At 44.2% G+C, this 20,313-nt stretch overlaps 1 protein-coding gene across 3 annotated transcripts in view; it reads left to right on the top strand.

The window, feature by feature from the left end:
- Positions 1-20,313, top strand: part of BMPER (BMP binding endothelial regulator) — a 262,416-nt gene that overhangs the window by 181,402 nt on the left and 60,701 nt on the right. For all 3 annotated transcript variants that reach the window (XM_060305428.2, XM_030857517.3, XM_060305427.2), the window contains one exon: positions 2,646-2,982. In XM_060305428.2, the coding sequence (XP_060161411.1) occupies positions 2,646-2,982 (337 nt within the window). The remainder of the gene's footprint in view (positions 1-2,645; positions 2,983-20,313) is intronic.

Genomic DNA, 20,313 nt, shown 5'->3' with positions numbered 1-20,313 from the left:
GGAGCTCCTTTGGATGTAAATTCTCAACCAGTGTGGCACTTGGAAAATAGCATCTGCCTGCTGTCTAGGAAAGAGATTTGTAGTTTGGAAAGTTTTGCAAGGTGGAAAATCTTTAGAATTATGCTCTAAAAGTTTGAGTGTTGTATGGGATTGATCTCTCCCTTCATTTCTCTGGCTGGGCAGCTGCCTAGTTACAGGCTTAATGAGGTCAAGTTTCTTCTATACCTTAGAGAGTGTATTACAAATCATATTATAGTTTGCTTGTCTTTTTTCAAAATGTTATTTCAGTGTCTTAGCTAGCATGAAATTCACAAATTTCTTTGGCTTTGCAGACTCGTAGTATCAATTTACAGGGTAATTCATTCATTTAGTGAGTGTATACTATGTGTCAGATAATGTGTTGGAAGATGGGGTATGAAGAAATAGACATCGTTTTATACAATAGTTGTGGTTGTCAGAATTGACCCCATCTTTGAGATCCACACAGGAGATTAGTCCAGTGTGGGGACAGACTAGCAGTGTGTCCTTGCTCTGATCACCATGCCCCATCACTGTCTTTTCTTCACCCAATTATTCCCGAAAGCCCAAGAGACACTTTCTGATTACCTTCTTTCCTGCTTTTTACCCAATTCTATGTAATTGCTTTTTGGAACCGAGCTTCTTCTCCTGATCAAGAAATCTTCCCTACCATTTGCTTTGGACTGAGAATGCTTCCATTCCTTTCATTTAGCATACAGTGATTTCCATATGAGTCTTTCTGTTTATTTCTTGAGAAATCCAGTTTTAGACCACTGGTTTATTCTACCAATAACTTTCCCTAAAGCGGATCTGTAACTCTTGCTTGTGGCAGTTGTGTGTCCTACTCACAGGAATGCTGTTTGGCCAGGCTTCTCTCCCTTTGGACCACGTCCAAGAGAATATTGGCTTAAGGAATATTAGTGTTAGCATTTTACTTCTGAGTGCTTCTTGCTGATCTTATATCACTCTGACATTGCCTTATGCCAATTTTATATTCAGACAAGATCCATTCCATCCCTCCGTACCCCTTTCTCCTTTTTCATCATCACCTTATCTCCCCAGCTTCTGAGTATCTTCTGAACACTTACTTGCTCATCAGGCTAGTATTGATCCTTCAGGAACAAAGGTAAAGTCTTCTAAAAAGAGTCATGTTGATCTTTCCGGAGGCTCAGAACAGACTAAATCAAAGACTAGGTTTTGTCAGAAATCCAAGAGGATAAGACTGAAAACACACAGCGGGGACACTTTCTATTTTTCTGTTAAAACAGAGCTTTCTTTGTGAGCTGTCCCTCTTAGGAGACAGTGACACTGAATAAGGAAGAGTCCTAGGGCAGAAATGCACCTCAACCTACTGTAGAGGTTCTCTTGGTGCTCATCCACCAAACTGGTACCTAGTTCACCATTCACTGTGGGGCTCAGGCCCTGCCAGGACATTACCAGGAGAACAGTAAGAGAAGCTTCCAACGCACACCTGAGACATAAAGAAAATGATAAGACCAGAGCTATCATTTGCTCTGGGTTGAGCCTCAAAAGACTTTTCACGAAACCCTCCCCTTTGTCTTATGGACAGTGTCTTCACATACAATATCAGGATGGATATGAGAACATTCCTTCTTGACCTTCTGGTCAGGCTGATCTGTGATGTGTGACAGTGGAACCTGGCTGTCTGACATGTGACAGAAATCCCACTATTCAGTGGGGCCATTGGCTGGAGTAAATCCTAGAAGCTTTGGGCCAGCAGGTCTGAAAAAATATGAATGTTCTCAGAAATATTCTCCAATTGTTTAGATGGTCAGTTCAGCAAATCAAGAGGAGATTACATTCTTTACCTTGTGGAGTGAAGATTGTTTCCTTGGTGAACAAGACAGTACTGTCCTGCTGATTCTGTCCAGCGCATGAGTAACTTTGGCCTGTGGGCTGGTAGCCTCCAATGCCTAGTCAAATTTTGAAGCTTATGATCAGCCCAGGCATGGAGGCCCCAACCTAGGGCTCGTAACATCTCAACCCTAGGAAGCATGGATTGAACAGCTGGGCATGTCTCACAGATGACTGTAAAGTAACGAGGGGGCAAACATTTTCATTTGCAGGAGTGTTGTCCTTTGAAGAGGATGTATTCAGAAGCTTTATATTTATTACTTTAATACTTCCACTATAGCAAATAATTTGGAAATTTTCACTTGGCACCTAGCATAATCATATGGGGGGATTATTGGATGAAGAAAAATGATATTAAAAAAACTATCATCTTTGTTATCTTTCCATTTCTGCATTGTCATAGTCGTTGGATAAATGAAAACATGATTTGGACCAAGACAATTACTCTAGAAAAGGGCAAAAATATAAACCCTAGAGTATCATGGTCAATGAATAGTCATCTACAAGTCAAATTAGGGTACATAAGATATCATTATAAGGGCAAACTTTATACATTTAAAAAGTTCTAAGCCCCAGTAATTGATTCATGTTATATCATACAGTGTTTGATGTGGTGAAATTAAAAGGTAATCAAGAATTTGGTGAGATCCTTAGTGTTCCTTGTTAGAAGATAGTCATATGTACTATGTAAGAGTCTATACAGTTGGGAACTATTGGTGCATTCAAGAGTGGTTGATCCTCTTTTCCTCTAGGTTTGGAAATATCATGGGATGGAGACAGTTTTGTAGAAGTCATGGCTGCACCCCATCTCAAGGGCAAACTCTGTGGTCTTTGTGGCAACTACAATGGGCATAAGCGTGATGACTTAATTGGTGGAGATGGAAACTTCAAGTTTGATGTGGATGACTTTGCCGAGTCCTGGAGGGTGGAGTCCAATGAGTTCTGCAACAGACCCCAGAGAAAACCAGTGCCTGAACTGTGTCAAGGGACAGTGAAGGTAAAGCTTCGAGCCCATCGGGAATGCCAGAAACTCAAATCCTGGGAGTTTCAGACCTGCCACTCAACTGTGGACTATGCTACTTTCTACCGGTAAGTACAGTGCCTTGGGGAATAAGCTTGCGTTACAGACCAAGGGTAGACTTGACCATGGAATAGAAGGTATCAAATCCCTTGGTGTACAAAACAGGGGCCCCCAAAGTGCAGTGTAAACACCCCTGCTTCTTTCTTCTCTTGAGACTGATCTCATCTTGACTCAGTCCCACATTATGTCCCAAATTAGGAAATTGAAGGGCATATTTCAGAGCTATCTCCTATAAGTGATTCTGTTTTTGTGTCTGCAGTTGCACTGGAAAGCTAGTGACACTCTAGGATTTTTCCAGGTGTTAGCTTGACTCTTAAGATTGAGGAGTGCTTCCCAAAGTCTGGCCTCAAATGCAGTGGTATAGGGCAGAGGTAGGAATCTCACATCACTCTGGCTGCCTTTGGGTATTTGAGTGAGCTTGGTTATTCTAGATCTGAGGAAGAGTTCATCAGGTCTTTCTTATCGTCTCACCCAGAACACATCTGCACATGGAAAACAAGGTGGTGAAGTGACGATTCCTTGGATTTTAGCCAACTATGAGACTTTGTGTCCAGAGTCAGAGGAGAGTAGAAACAGGGCTTGAGGATGGAGGAAGGAAAGTCTCTTGTTAAGACCATGGATTCCATTTGTATTAAGCAAACCACTTTAATTATTGTCTTAAATGAACAATACATATTCATCGAAGTTACCTGTTTTGTGAATATAAAGGCAACACCTACTTTTACATAAAATTAACCATTATAATGTGCTAAAGATTTTTAAAAATGCCCTGTTTCACAACCCTGAGCTAAACATTGCTTTCAATTTGGCAAACGTGTCTATACATTTCTGTATGCAAACTTGTATGTCTAGTGCAATATTTATATTATGTATCGACGATATATGAAAAAAAAAAAAGACCATGGGTTCCATAACCTTTTCTAATTCTGATTAACCTCCTTCCATACAAAGCAACTGGTTACAAAGGAGAACTGGCTTTGACTTCTGTGCTACAAGCTTGCATTTGTGAGTTGTTGAGTTTGGCCTGGTTGTACTTCCATTTACTACACAATTCCATGAGGTTCAAGAGCTAAGACTGTATATAACTTTAACCACCGTGGATGTGGGAGGAAACATGAGATGAACACAGTCCAAAAAGGCCTTGTTTAAGTGATTTGCCTGTGCCTCTTAAAATGAGAAAGCTCCTGTGGTCTGAAGCCACAGAGAAGTTATTTTTACCCTTTAACTGCCACCAGTTTATTTCTCCTAGTTCTCGTTAAATGTGATCTTTTTTTATTTATTTGATCTTTGGATATAAAAGATAAAGTTCTATAAAGTCATCTCAAAGTAGGGTGGAAAAAGGACTGTCTCTGTCATCACAAATCCCTGAACATGGCAGCATCTGCCAAACCATTTGGCTCCAACTCACGTGTTTAGTTCCTTCAAGCCATTTTCCGGTTGTAGTTTGAATTCTCTGGGTTCCCTTCTTTCTCCTCCCAGCACCACCCCCTAGACTGACCTCACCCTTGTCTATTCAAATCAAAAGATCTTAATGCACTCTGGTGTGAACTAAGCACCTGGACAGACAAACCAGGCTTCATTTGGAATCTAAATACCCATCACTTGAAACTCTGATGGGAAGCAATAGAGCACAGCAATTAAGAAACTTGTGGTCTCCCAGAGCTAAAAATCCAGTCCAGCTTTACAACCTTGAACAGTTATTTAAGCTCGCTAAACTTTAGTTTGCTTATCTGGGAAGTGGGGATAATAAAGAGCCTATCTTGAAGAACTGTCATTCAGATTCAATGAGACTGTGAACATAGATGCATGTGCTCAACCCAGTGCCCCCGAGCAATGTGCTCTATAACTGTTGGCTGCTATTGTAGCTTCTACCATTAATTAAATGATTAACAAGGGTAAGTCTTCTTTTGGAAGCTCCCCTACCCCAGTTGTGGATTTGGATTGGACCCTTCTCTGTCTGAAATAGAGTGGAAAGGCTGTACTTCTCCCAGGACCCTAGCAGCCTACACCTTTGGTTTTCATCCCATTTCAAAGGAACGTGTTGAAAGCAAAAATTGGAGAGCAGGCCTGCAGAGATTCTTCCCTTTTTGCAAATTTCGATTTCTTTGCTCTTTGGTGATTTATTTTGTATTATGATCCCTGGACTGCTAGCAGGAATATGATGAGCACCTTGGCAGAAGTCGTGAGAAATGACTTTGACATGGACAGAGAGAATCGAAATTGTTAGGTGGCCAGACAGATGCTAACCTTCTGCTCTTGAAAGTTGCTACAACGGCGCAGTTGGGGGGCGGCGGGGGAGTCACTGTGTAAGGGGCTGGATGCCTGAGTTTGGGGAGCTTATGAGAATGCTCTTGGGATCCTTGTGCACTGAGGTTTGGAGGATGGAGCATGGTGGGAGGTGAGCTTGTGTTCTGCTGTGTGTGGTGTAGGGACAGAGCACCCTTCCAGGCCAGCCACTCCCTGGAAGAGGCAGGGGAGCTCAGGAGGGCAGAGCTGGACAATCCTGACTGTCATGCACTTTGCTGATAATCTCATTCCCCAACCGAGAGGTTCACCTTCATGCACTTTCAAGTGAGGGTGGCCAATATTGGGTAGATCCTGGATTTCTTTCTTTCCTCCAAGCACGGATGTGGCAGGAGAGAGAAAAGAAACAAGGTCAACGTGGAAAGGGAGTTCTGTTCTCAGGGGATCTCCAGCAAGGAACAAACCTTAGGGAGCCTTTAGGAAGCAACGGACAGAGAATGCATCGGGCAATGCCAAGCCGGACGTAACCTCAACCCTGCCACTTTCTAGCTGTGTGGCCCTGGTAGCTTGCTGGGTTTCAGATTCTTTGCCTTTAGAATAGGTACGACAGCGACTACCTGGTGGGATTGCTACTCCACGGACTGAGGTCAACGGGTGGTGCCACGTTGGTCCGTGATAGACAGGCCGTCCTGGCACAGTGTGCTGTTGTCCTGTGTCCCTTCCTCTCTATGGAGAATCTGGCCCGCCCCACCCCTGGCCACTTACATTTCTGATTGTCGAGATCTTCTCCTGTGCTCATCGTGGAGAACAGATTAGATAGAGTCTCACTGATGAATCTATGGAACAATTTATAAATGAACCGTTTCTCTTTCGTGGCCTTGAATAAAATACAGTAAGTGAAGATTGCATTGCAAGCCTTTAAAAAAATTGTTCTTTTTGTCTTATAAGAATAATATATGTTCATTGTATGACAATTAAGTAACATTAAAAAGAATAAAGAAGAAAATAGCCATCACATCACATTCCACACATGTAAATTTTTGCCTGTATATTTTGTCATTGGCGGAATTTCTAAAATGAAGCTTAAAACATAGTCGTGACCTGTGTTTTAAGGGCTGTGATCTTTTTTATGACTCAATATAGGACTAAAGGGATTTGCCTTGATATCATGGAAGGTCATATATATAAATTATATATGAATTTGATTCCTTTCATCTTCCCCTTATCCTTCAAAGAAGTATCTGTACTTACCTTTAGGACAAAGAATAAAGTTGCGTAATATACAAATGCCACCTTCCAAGTACCATTATGTTTGTAACTTAGAGAAGGGAGAGGATAAAGGAGGTATTTCTCTCAGGAAATGTTACCTCTTTTGGGTTTCCTTAATCATATGACAAGTTCCAGAGGGAAAATTCTTTTATAAATATGAAATAGCTCTTCTTATAAGATCAAAATAATAATTCTAATTTCTCTAAATTAGAGCTTACTTTTGAGATGTCTAGGACTTAGAACTCTTATTTTATTTTGGTCTTTTACCCAGTTCAAAAATTTTAATAGTAAACTGTCCATTGTCTAAAAACTTGAAAAACTTTGTAAATGAATAAGAAATGACTCCATATTAGCCAAGACTTTCTTCTTCTCTTTTGGGAAACTTTTTAAGATTTGCTCATTTTTTCTTCGCACATCAGTTCCACCCATCATGGCCTCATTTGCTATAAAAATTAAAGGCTTTGTGATCAGCATATTGGCTTCATTAACTCATTGAATATGTTTGGATGCAAAATAATTTAATTATGAATCACATAAAAATTTTAACTGGCTACATTGATAATGTGTCTTAAGTCCTAGAGTTGCTAATTGACTTGTCCTCAAATTAGCTAATCCCCTTTGCAAATCTGCATTGGCCGCTGCTGGTGTGTCACGGAGACATTTCTTGTAGCAAGGGAAGTAGTTAGAATACTGTGGAAACATGAATGTGAAATCATTTCAATTATACTTGGATTCACACATAGGCCTCCCTGAGGAGGAGATGTTGTCTTTGGGTCTCTTTTCTCATTTCTTTGTTTTCACCTCCCTCCCCCAGCCTCACGCTGCCTTCTCCATCTGTGTCTTGGCTGCCAACTGGGAAATCCAGGAGGAATAAGCAGCCCCCCATCCCGTAGCCTCCCTGGTGGTCCTCAGCAGCCAGTATCGAATCCACTCCCCACCTTGAATTCGGGCAGGCTGACGAGACCAGTCTCGGCAGCCCCCGGGGGCGCAAGGAAGCCAGGAGATGGGTTGAGCTATGTGGATCACGCTGGGGAGAGAGAAGACCACCTGTACGTTGGGCTGGTGTATGAAACACTAGCAAACTCAGACCTGAATCTTGGATGAAGTAGTTGCAAGTGAGTGTAACTTGCTAGTAAAGCGGGCCTCTCCAGTCAAGGCAGGCCCACATTTCAGAGAAGCCAGGAAGATTAATGTGAACTGCAGCAAAGCCCAGGCCTTTACAGACCACCGTCGTCTCAGGACTGTTTTCCTCTCCCCACTCCCCTTCATGCAGTATAATTCACCGGAGCAATAACTGTTCACTTGTTCGGTTTGAGTAAGTGTCTGGGGATTCCCAGTCTAGGAAATGTTCTTTTCTTTCCATGCAGTGTTTTTTACAGCTGTAAGGAATTGAAGGAAGGCCAGGGGATTCACAGATGTGTCCTTCCCGCTGAGGTCCTGGGAGGTAGGTGGTGGGAGGTTGTGCAGGAGAACGCTGGAACTCCGACAGCACAATGGTGTCGGAGATGCTGGCGCCTGGGGACCGCCAGTGGCTTCCTTCCAAAGGAAGATCACAGCCTTTGTGGATGACCCACTTTGGGTTTTCCTATAAAGGAAACTCATCATTTATTATAAGGCAAGAGGAGAGATGCAGGCAACGATACAGACTTTATGTGTGTGTGTGTCTGTAGGAGAAAATCATATAAAGCTAACTGCTGTTCTATAATTAAAATCAAGCCAATCTTCCCTCGCTTCAAAGGAGAACGTGCTTGGAACATTTCTGTTTACAGCTTTTAATGATTTGCCTCAAATTGCCATTAGAACTAGGGTCCTAAATCAAATGAGATATTCATTTTAAAGTGTGATGTTCTAAACCTGCCTTTTTATTTTTCCTTTGGCAAACTTAGCTTTTAGGATGAGCAGCCACTCTGAATATGTAATAAAGGTGACAGCAGGTGGCAGTAGACACCTCAGTTGTACCACCGATCAGACTTCAGCCCTTACAAGTCCAACCTTCAAGTTCAAAATGTTTTCCCTACTCAGTAGCTCGCTCTCTCTCTCTCCCTCTCTCCCTCTCTCTCTCTCTCTCTCTCTCTCTCTCTCTCTCTCTCTCTCTCTCTCTCTCTTTAACTTATGCCCTAGGCTACTCCTTCACTGTATCTAAATATACAATGCACATTCCTGCCTCTGGGTCCATGTCTTTCCTCTGCCTGAGATGCCTTCATTTTCTACATTGATTTAAGCTGAAAGCACAGCTCAAGTTTCATCCCAGACCTCTGTAAATGTTTTTTCTTTGGTTTCTTAGAGATGCTGATTGTGTTTATCCTTATTTAGTGCATATACTATATTGCACTGCTGTCGTCTCTCGCCCGCATTGGATTTTAGGTTCACGCGGGAATGGGAAATGTCTTTTCTACCCTTTTGTATTTCACCCAGCATCACCCCTGGAAGGTCTGCTTTGGAGAAAGTTTTCTTAGCTGCCTTCTTAGCCTTTCTGTCATCTTCATCCTCTCTGATCACCTTGTGACTTCTACCCCCAATGCCAAGTCCATCTTAGATCTTTATCCCCACACTCGTTATACACTTAAAGTCAGAATGTGCACACATTTCTGTCCTTTCAGGGAATAGACTAGTCAGAGCAAGCGGAGCCTCTGGTCCACCTTTGATGCTGCAGGAGCTATCGGCTCTTCTTATGCATGAGTCTACTACTGTGACTGCCAGGGGCAGGCCTCTGAATCTCAGAATCCACCTCTGCCTGTTAACAATTCTCTTGTAAGCCACTTGGACCTCCTGGATCCTCTTCTATACCTTCTATCTGTAGATGGCTAGTGTTTGGCCTTGCCATATTTTTTGTGTGGTATTTTGATCTATAGATATTTCTGCATTGGCCTCTTCCACCATCCTGTCCCATGGAGTCATGGACTGGCACTGACTCTTCCTGGTCACAGTGTGTGACACTGTTCATGGGGTATTTCCCCTCAAGGAAGTTCACCTGAGCTTTTGGTGTCCAGAGTTTTTATTGGGACTCAGTCACCTGCTGCCTACTGCCTGCATGGCTGACCTTCTGTGGCCCCTCCCAGAGGTCATGCTAATGCCTTTAGTCTCCAGCTCCTCTGGAGGTTGGAACTGTTATCAGATGGCCCAAAGCCCCCATCATAAAGCACACTGTTAGAGTGTCTCTTGGCCAAAGCACCCAGGCAAAAAAGGACAATCCTGTCAAGCAGTGCATTCCAGGGGCCTAGAGATCACTCCCCAGGAGCTAAAGGCCAAGGCCAGACTCTCTTTGGGCCAGGTTAATTCTTTACTCCACAACCTGCCTGGCTCAAGGTTAAATGTAATTTCAGTTTGATTTTAATTTTAGCTTTGAGTTTATTTTCAGCATAAACTTCCTGGAAACCTGCAGTGTTTCTCCTCAGAAAATTGTATTTTGGATTGTAATTAGATGGGGCTTTTGAACACAGATTTGAATGAGTGTCACTGTAGCAGGTAAAACACTAATTATTTTGTAGCATCTCTCTTGGCTGCTTCGGGGACTTAGATTACTCCTTAGTAAGCAGGAGACTGTCTGGTGTAGCTTTATTGTATTTTCGTTATCGATGGGTTTAAAGCCCTTTCTATCCATGAGAGTGACAGGGGTGGTGGCTGATATGAGGAATGTTTTCCTCATGTCATTGTTGAGCTAACTGGGACACTGAGAGGTGAGGGGACTCATTCCAAGACCCCCGTGGGGCCTGAGCAGCCAGCCTGACAGGACACCTGGTCTCGGGTCTTTGTCAGAGAACTTGGCAAGAGCTGCTAGGGCTGTTCTCAGAGTCCATCATTCAGGTTTTTAAATATCCTGCTTTTGCCATGAGCTTTTGGAGGAGGATTTCATCAATTACTTAATTCACTCCTTTTACAACTTTTGAGTGTGCACCTGCTGTGTGCCAGGTACTGCTGTAGGTGTGGCGATTTGGGACTGAACAAGAGAGACAAAAGTTCTTCCTTCAGACAGCTCACTGTCTAGTGTGGATAGATAGCTATAAATAAAAAACAAGGTCATTGCCAATTGTGAGAAGAGGAATGGGGGAAATAGTGTGATATGATAGGGTGGGCTGCGGGTGGCCAACTTGGAACAAGGTAGACAGGAAGAGCCTTCTGGAGGTGTGCTCCTTTGAGTGGAGCCCACCGTGTGTGGGAAGGACGGGGGTGGGGAGGTCTGTCATGGGCGGGGGAAGGGCAGGCCTCTATGCTGGGAAGGGTGTGGCCTGTTTGCAGACCAGAGAGGAGGCTGCCAGTACTGGTGCCTTTAGAAAGTGCTGGGTATGCTACCAATCACTGCATGAGCTTGGAAGCAAATTCTTCCCCTGTCAAGGTTCAGATGAGATCGTGGCCCCAGTTAATATCTGGAGTGCAATCTTGTGAGACCCTCAGCAGAGTCCATGCCTGGACTCCTGATCCAAAGAAACAGAGCTAATAACTGCATCGTGTTTATTGTTTACATTTATTGTTAAGCCTTTCCTGTTTTCCTCATTCACTAAGTTTCATTTTATTTCATTCTGCATGTAGTTTTGCAAGCTGGTGTAAATCCTTTCTGGAACAAGTTGAGGAATAAGTGACAGTGGCCACGGGTAAAGGATCTAACACCTCCGAACTTCTATTTTTTGTGTGAAATAGAGATGATATCATCACCAACAGATTGGTCATGAGGCTGTATGAGGTTTCCCTTGTAACGCCCAGGTGGAAACACCAAGGAATCTACTTCCCTTGGCCACATCACCAGTGTGGTCTAGTGGCATTCCGCCTTGAGCCCCATGGTTTCAGGTTGTTCTATAGAAAATTAAGGTATGCAGTTGGGTGCCAGAATGCCTCAGAACCGAGAAAACCTGGGGATGGGTGTCCTCAGAGATGGCCGTGTGTGGGCTGGCTTACGTCAGGCCACAGACAGATTGGTTGAATCTTTGATGTGCTGTGAGTACAGCCCTGTGACTCAGTGAGGCAACAGGGACAGGAGCAGCGCCTTGTGAAATCAGCCGGCATCCTGGCAGCATCATGGGTTTCTCAGAGGTGGCTCGCTGGCCCCTGTGCTGGGCTGGGAGCTCAGGGTTGTACTGTGCTGGACGGCCATCCAGGACTTTTTGACTATCTCTCAATCAAGCTGGCAAAAATTAAAACTGATGGAGAGTGTGCAAATATGAAATAGGAGGGAGGCTTTTGTGATCCTGGATCATCCTACACATGGAAATCTTATAGTCAATCTCAATTTTCTTCTGACCTAGCAAGGAAAAGGAGCAGTAGGCTTGTGTACACAGGCTTTCACAGGGGCCGGTGTTTCAACTACAGACCAAATATTCAGAAGTGTGTACATGTTTAAAAAAAAAAAGACTGGGGCTTCCCTGGTGGCGCAGTGGTTAGTAGTCTGCCTGCCAATGCAGGGGACACGGGTTTGTGCCCCGGTCCGGGAGGATCCCACATGCTGCAGAGCGGCTGGGCCCGTGAGCCATGGCCACTGAGCCTGCGCATCCGGAGCCTGTGCTCCGCAACGGGAGAGACCACAGCAGTGAGAGGCCCACGTACCGCAAAAAAAAAAAAAAGACTGGGTGTAGGGGCAGTTTTTTTGTTAAGGAAGAAGATGCTGAATTACTATTTTTTTATATCCATGGGTCTCTTTTCTAGGCTAATAGTCAATTATTCATGTCTAGGAATCAGTGAAATCAATCAATAATAAATTAAAACAGGTATATATTACCTATTGTAAAAACACACACACACAGATTATTTTGTAGTCAGGATTCATTGATTAAATAATTCACCAGGCGCTGTTCAAGGTGCTGGAGGTATGGCAGTGGTTAAGATAAACGAGTCCTCTGGCTCACAGAGCTTGCAGTGTAGGCTAGTGGGTGAGAAAGACAAGTCAACAGGAATGTAAATAGGGAGGGATGCAGTTTTGATAGAGGATGTACAGGATGCTATGGAAACCTGCCAGGGGGGGTGGCTTCCTGGAGACAGTGACTTCCTAAGCTGAAACCAGAAGCATATGTAGGGTTTAGCTGCACAAAAAGGAGAAGGGGTTTGGGGAAGAGAACAAAGGGAAAGATCCCAGCCACGGAAGACTGCATGTTCAAAGCCGTGGAAGCCAGCAAGAGCCTGGCACAGGCAGCTAACAGATAGATGTTGCATGGGGCAGTGTCATCAACTAGGGAGGTGTGGAAGATAGGTCAGGAGGCAAAGGCCACAGCCAGATCATTAGAGTTTATGCACCAGCATCCATCAGACACGAAGGGGGTGCACTGTAGTGTCTTTCAGCCATTACCTGGGAGCAGGTCATACTGGGCATTGGTTCAGTAAAGATGAAGACTTTTCATTTATTCCTCATTCGTTTATTTCTTAGTTTCTATACACCTACCACGTATTCTATGCCTTAGGTCGTGGTTCTCAAACTTTAGCAGGAATCAGAATCATTTAGAGAGCTGATTCAGTGGATCTAAGGCAGGGGCTGAAAATGTGCACTTTTAACAAGTTCCCAAGGGATGCTGGGACTCGGGGACCACACCTGGAGAACCTCAGCATGAGGTGGAGGAATTAGAAGAAGAACTGCTTCCAGCTGTCTGTGGGTCCCCAAGGGGATGCAGTTCTCTGAGACTTGGTCTACTCCAAGACCATTTTATGGCTGAGGGGCTTATCTTTCTTTGTCCTGTACAGTCAACCTCCAAACATTAGAGATGAGAACACAGAGTGGGTCCGTGGGTAAGGGATTAGGAGCTAAGCACATGCCCACCTAAAGTGGTCATTGGAGCTCAGTGGCATTTTCTTGGTGTGTTGTTTAAAGTACAGGCACCAAATGGAATACTGCTCAACCATAAAAAAGAATGAAATTTTGCCATTTGCGGCAACATGGATGGACTTGGAGGGTATTATGCTAAGTGAAATAAGCCAGACAGAGAAAGACAAATACTGTATTATATCACTTATATGTGGAATCTAAAAAAAATACAACAAACTGGTGAATATAACAAAAAAGAAACAGACTCACAGATATAGAGAAGAAACTAGTGGTTACCAGTGGGGAGAGGGAAGGGGGGAGGGGCAATATAGGGGATTAAGAGATGCAAACTATTAGGACTAAAATAAGCTACAAGGATATATTGTACAACACAGGGAATATAGCCAGTACTTTATAATAACCATAAGTGGAGTATAACCTTTAAAAAATGTGAATCACTACACAGTGCACCTGTAACTTAAATAAGATTGTGCATCAACTATACTTCAATTTTAAAAATGGAAAAAAAAAGAAAGTAGGCACCAAAGTAAACCTTTTTTTTTTTTTTTTTTTGCGGTACGCAGGCCTCTCACTGTTGTGGCCTCTCCCGTGGCGGAGCACAGGCTCCGGACGCGCAGGCTCAGCAGCCATGGCTCACGGGCCCTGCCGCTCCGCGGCACGTGGGATCTTCCCGGACCGGGGCACGAACCCCTGTCCCCTGCATCGGCAGGCAGACTCTCAACCACTGCGCCACCAGGGAAACCCCAAAGTAAACCTTTTAATGTCTTGTTTTATAAGCAAAAAAGCCCTGGTCTTACTGCTTCCTATTTGTAAGGCCAGGCCCAGCAGAAGTGTTGAACTTGTTTGACTGGGCCATTTGTGAGCCAGAATTAGAATCCAGAGTCGGAGTTCTCCTGGCCACTGAAATACTTTTCACAGTGAGCTGGGAACCGCTGCGGTCACTTTGAGATGAATGACCCGGGGCCCAGCAAGTGCCCTCCCTGAAGAGAAAGCTGGACACCGTGCAGTTCTGTTGATGAACCGGCCTGGAGCCGGTGTTCTGTGCAGAGGCAGAGCTGCCCAAATCTTCCCCTCCCCCAGCAGGCAGAACAGACAGGCCCGGAGCTGGGGGCCAGACTGGTGAGCCCAGAATGGCCAACAGGATGTATCTGTAAAAGTCTGCTTCCTTTCTGCCGGCTTCAGGCTTTTAAAGAACCTGGTCAGCGGGCACAGAGAGTAGAGAAATAAATGCTTTACAAGGAAATCTGGTGACGGTACTGGAATTAATAATTCTTTTAACATGAAAGAGCTGTTCTCTGTGATCTTTACTGTCTTACCTAGAGCTGGGAGTTTAAACAGATGAGAGGATGAGCTCGCTGGTTTCTTCGTTGTATCCCAAGCAAATGGCCCATGTGTGAGCACGAAGGTAGGATGCATTTGAGCTCCTCAAAGAATATGGGCCAGAAGACCTTTCAGAACCCCTGAAAGCTTTTCCATATGAAAAGGAAACCAGGAAATTGGAATCTTCATTTTGTCTTTGTGATCAAAGACAGAGAGGAAAGATATTAAGCAGATACTGACCTGTAGTTTTGTGGCCACTGTTAGGATTTATTGACTGAATAGCAAATAAGGACTGCAGGAAAGCTGAGGTTGGTATTTACTTGAGAGGAAGAAAAGATTTGGATTCAGAGGTTGACTGAAAACAGAGGCCTGCATTACTAAGGAAATAAGTACATGGGCTTCAGTAATAGGAGGTAATGACAACCATGTTAACAGCATTGATCGACACTCATTATGTGCCTGAAACTCAGGGAAGCCTAACAATATTTTACAGTGTTAGTAATAATGGGCAATGCCATGCGAAAAGGAGAAGTGACAGCTTACATGTTTGCATGCTGTGTGCCAAGTGACCGCCAAGGGCTTTCTCTGCATATAGTGTTGCATTTGTGTGCATGAGAAACACGAGCGTAAAGGAGGTAAGAATATCACCCAAGGTCACCAGGCAAGAAGGAGGCAGAGGGCTTCCCTGGTGGTGCAGTGGTTGAGAGTCCGCCTGCCGATGCAGGGGACACGGGTTCGTGCCCCGGTCCAGAAAGATCCCACATGCCGCGGAGCGGCTGGGCCCCTGAGCCATGGCCGCTGAGCCTGTGCATCCGGAGGCTGTGCTCCACAACGGGAGAGGCCACAGCAGTGAGAGGCCCACGTACCACAAAAAAAAAAAAAAAAAAAAGAAGGAGGCAGAGCCAGGATTTGAGACCAAATCTGTTTGACCCAGAGACTGAATTTTTGACCATTACCACCATGATCTGGTATTAGCTCCTCCTGCTAACCCATTCCTAACCCCAAATTGTCTTCATTTTCTTTTTAATTTAATTTTTATTATTATTTTATTTTATTTTCTGGCTGTGTTAGGTTTTCGTTGCTGCGTGCGTGCTTTCTCTAGTTGTGGCGCGCGGGGGCTACTCTTCGTTGCAGTGCACGGGCTTCTCATTGCAGTGGCTTCTCTTGTTGTGGAGCATGGGCTCTAGGCACGCGGGCTTCAGTAGTTGCAGCATGCAGCCTCAGTAGTTGTGGCATGCAGGCCCTAGGGCATGTGGGCTTCAGTGGTTGTGGCTCACAGGCTCAGTAGTTGTGGTGCACGGGCTCTAGAGTGCAGGCTTAATAGTTGTGGCACACGGGCTTAGTTGCTCTGTGGCATGTGGGATCTTCCCGGACCAGGGCTCAAACCCACATCCCATGCATTGGCAGGTGGATTCTTAACCACTGAGCCACTAGGGAGGTCCTTGTCTCCATTTTCTGAACTGAGCTAACACTCAGTTTTTGCGAATGTTTCATATACTCCATTTTTTTTTCATTTTGAAGGATTTTTGTTTTTTTTCTTTTAAAAGATTTTTTTTTCTCTTGAGCAAAATCGTCTGTTCAGGTTTTGGAAGTATTATGCTGGCTGAATTTTAAATAGAGTGATTTCATCCTACTGGTCTTTTAAAGAGAAATGTTTGAATTTCAAAATAGTGGCCATTTTCTACTCAAAATATTTTCTGGTCCACTGTAATAATTCTAGAGACAAGAATGCCTGACTCTTCTGTGAAAGGCTGAGTTCATTATGGAACTGAGATCCTAGATTCTAATGCTGTGTGCCTATAAAGTATTTTCTTGTTTTTCATCTTCTTTTCCTTCTTTTTGCTTTTAATGACTGTTTAGAAACAGTTTCTAAAGAAAGAAACATTCTTATTTCACATCTTGCTTGAGATGTTTCGATTGATGTGATACTAGTAACTCAGTGATTCTTGATTTTGGGGAGGTCACAATCCTTTTTGAGGTTCTGATGAAAGCTAAGGGTTCTTTTCCAGAAAAATGCATGCATGCTTGCACATACAACAGGGAATTCACCTAGGGATCAGTGGACCTTCAGTTAAGAAATCCTACCTCCTTCCTCCCTCCCTCTGTACCTTCAACTCTTCAATAAATATTTTTTGAGCCTTGTTAAATGTCAGGCACTGTTCTGTGTGTTAGGATTACAGTGGTGAATGAAATAGACATGGCTCCTGTCTTCGTGGAGTTCATGGTCTAGTGAATAAGGAAGACAGTAAACGAGTATCCTTACAACTAAACATGCTATGATGTCTGTACTTGAAGGAAAACTTCAGTGTATAAGATCATTTCATTGGTGGGTCAGATCCCATAGGTTTGTGTATAGGGGAAGGGGGAGGCAGATGGATTGGAGAAGGACATCCCCTGAGGAAATGATCTTTGAGCTGAGATCAAGAGGATGGAGAGCAGTGAACCACGCTGAGAGACGGGAGGAGAGGGCCCCAGCCAGGGAGCGTTGTGCTGCATTCATGAACCTCTGAAATGCTGATGCAGCCAGCCCCCTGAGCTCCCTGTGTGCCTGTCCCAAGGAGCTCCGTGTCCTTCCTGTGTTACACTCTCAACGTAGTGAAGTCCATTACACAGAATCTCACCTGTCAGTGATTCATTCATGTTATGGGTCAAATCATATTTCCCCTGAAGATCCATCTCTCTCATGGAGCTTGAAAGTGGGTTTTTCTTTATCCTCAAGGGATACCATACCACTGAGTCTCATATCTGAGGTAGTGGCTTATTTGGCTTGCTCTGATATGCTCGGAGTCAGGACCGTGTTCTTTTTCAGAATACATCTAGGATGATGGAGACACACCTGCTACACACGTGGGTGCACACGCACAGGCACACATGCCCAGCTGTGTCCAAACGCCCCAGCGCACATTGTATGACATACGTGTGTCACTACACCAGCGTGAATTCAGACTCTTGCTATTCAAAGCACCATCGTTGGACCAGCAGCATTAGGAGCTTGTTAGAAATGCAGGACCTCAGGGCCCACCCTAGCCCTTCTGAAATCAGAACATGCAGGTCTGACAAGGTGCCCATGGGATTTGTGTACACACTGAAGTTCGAGCACCGCTGGTTTGATGGCCTTTTCCACTCCGGCCCGGTCCGTGCTGTTGAATAGTCTTGTCCAGATGCTTCCGTTTAGAGCTTGTAGCACATTGACGAGGATGTGTATATATATACACATATACATATGCATATAATTTTTTTTTTCAAAGAAAGGAGTTCGGGTAGCTGTGCTGTGGGACAGTTGTAATTTGACTCCAGTGTTTAACAGATGTAAGTACTCACAGGGGGCTGAGGGCACACCATCACACTTCTGCAAAAGGCATTTTCACCTTTTCATGGGCTGGTCACCTGATAGTCACTGGCGTTGTTCTTCATTATTTACATCAGATGGGAAGCCTCTTAACAGAAATTTTTGAAGTGACTGATGAGGCAGAGATAGAGCAAGGCAGTTGTCCACTAATCAGTGAAATAGCTCATATTTATGAGTTGTAAGGTCGTTTGTATTTGCTTCCCTCTTGGCCTTTAAAGGGCCTTGACAGGTGTTGGGCCATAAGACGCTGTTGAAGGGCAGCCCCAGGCACCAGGTCAGCTCAAGCATTTGGCCTATTTAGCGACATCTTTCACTCCCTGAGGACCCGTTCCTCCCTGTTCTCTGATTCCCAGACTCTGTCCTGCGTTTCCTGATAATGGTGATTGATTCCCTGCCTTACTGGACCATCTAATCACCTATTTTGTTCCATGTTCTGTCCTTTTCCTTGATTTGAGCATCGTCCACAGCATTGGGTAAGAGGCCCTTCCCACACGAGTCTCAGGCATAGGGCACCCCTTGGGGGTAAGAGAATCCCCACTCCGGGAGAGTACCAGAACACGTACTAATGTGGTGATGTAACTTCTCTTTGCACTTTGATGGATTCTCTGTTTCCTAAGTTTAGCTGTAACATGTGTTTTTGCTCACCTTGCATTCATTAGATTTTTTTTTTCAGTTGCATATAAAGAAAACCCCAATTAAGCTAGTTTAAATAGTAACATGTTTAATTTGTAAAAATGAGTGTTGTTTGACTCATGTAGCTGAAAAGCTGGGGGCAGTTTTCACTTCATTCGTGGCTTGATCCAAGGCTTAAATGAGGCCCCCAGGGTTTGTGCTCTCTCCAGTTCCTGACACAGTTCTTCTGTGTTGAAACACAGGCCTCTCCTCTCCAAATTCTTCAGACAAATCATGCAGGCAGAGGTGAGTCTTTTGTTTCCAAAACCCAAGCAAGTTTCATGCACCTCCTGGATTCTGATTGGCCCTGTAACCGGGAAAATAAAATGAGTTGGTTCCTTTACATAAGTGGTTCTCAAACTTCTGCAGTCATGGCTCACCTGGAGGACCTGTCAAAACACAGATCACTGGCCCCATACCCAAGGTTTCTGATTCAGCAGGTCTGAGGTGGGATCTGAGAATTTCTAGTTAGTTCCCAGGTGGTACTGATGCTGCTGGTCTGAGGACCAACTTTTAGAACCACTGTTTTAGACCAATCAAGGCCACATCACAGAGACAGAGTGGGAAAGAGGTGATGTCCCAACATAATTTTAGGTACTCTTTTACCTGAAGAGGGGAGAATGGATATTTTCATTTCTTCCATCTCTAGAGTACTTGTTGTGCTCCTATGTAATCATAGCTCCCACCAGTATGTGGGAAGAACATCTCTATCAGGTACTTTCTTAGGCTCAGGGGATGCAGCTGTGATCAAGACAAATTTTTTACAGTCCTGACCTGAAGGGGTGGTGAGGACGATAAAAATAAGTAAATACACATACTATATATGATGCGATTTCATGTGCTGCAAAGAAAGACAGCAGGGGAGGAGATAGAGAACGATGCTGGGCTCTGGGGTCTGTTCACATAACATAGTCAGGGAAGAAGGCCCTTTGGATAAGGTATGATTTGAGCTGAGACCTGAAGGAAGAGAGGGAGTGAGGTCTGCTCAAATTAGAAAAAAATGCAAAGAACATGGGCACCTTGAGAAATAACGAAAGGTCACTGTATCTGGGGCAGAAGGAACGAGGGGAAGAGGGAGGGAGAGTAGATGGAGAAACACAGGGCTTTGCAGGCTGAGGGAAGGACCTTGGGTTTTACTGGGAGGAAGAAGAGAAACCTCCCTGAGACATGAGCAGCACATCTGGGAACAGGGCTTTGAAATGTGCTAGAATAAGCATGGATATAAGAGGATGAACTGTGCCCTTAAATTCGATTAAATTCCAACTACTGAAAATCCAGCGTGGGGCTCTAAGTGGACCTGGCATTTTTGCTCCCTACCCTAAATGTTTCCCATAACCATGTGTTTTGAAACTCGGTATTCTACAGAGGAGGGGATACATTACCCCTCTGTCTTCTGGTCAGTGTCTCTTGATCCTCAGTCTGAGTTTTTTTCTAGTTAAGTCTAACGTAAACTTGTTTTCTTCCAAATTTAAAGTCTGAGCGATTCCCCTCATATCCTATAAACTTGAAGTTCAGGTATTTCTCTTATTCCTCCTTGAGGCAGAGGGGAAAAGGGATTGCTATTGAATTTTACTTGAGAAAGCATTTTGGAAGCACATTGATTTTTGAAATAACTTCCCCTCCAAGAAAAGGAAGAAATGAAGAAGGAGGTCTGATTAAAATACAGGTGTAGCAGCAGGGTAACATGTTCACAGGCCTGCAGGGCTGCTGGGAAGGGGAGGCCTCTTGGGACCTTCAAGAGAG

The sequence above is a fragment of the Globicephala melas genome, chromosome 9, assembly GCF_963455315.2.
Source record: "Globicephala melas chromosome 9, mGloMel1.2, whole genome shotgun sequence".
Lineage (NCBI taxonomy): Eukaryota > Metazoa > Chordata > Mammalia > Artiodactyla > Delphinidae > Globicephala > Globicephala melas.
This window is presented reverse-complemented; position numbering and strand designations above follow the sequence as displayed.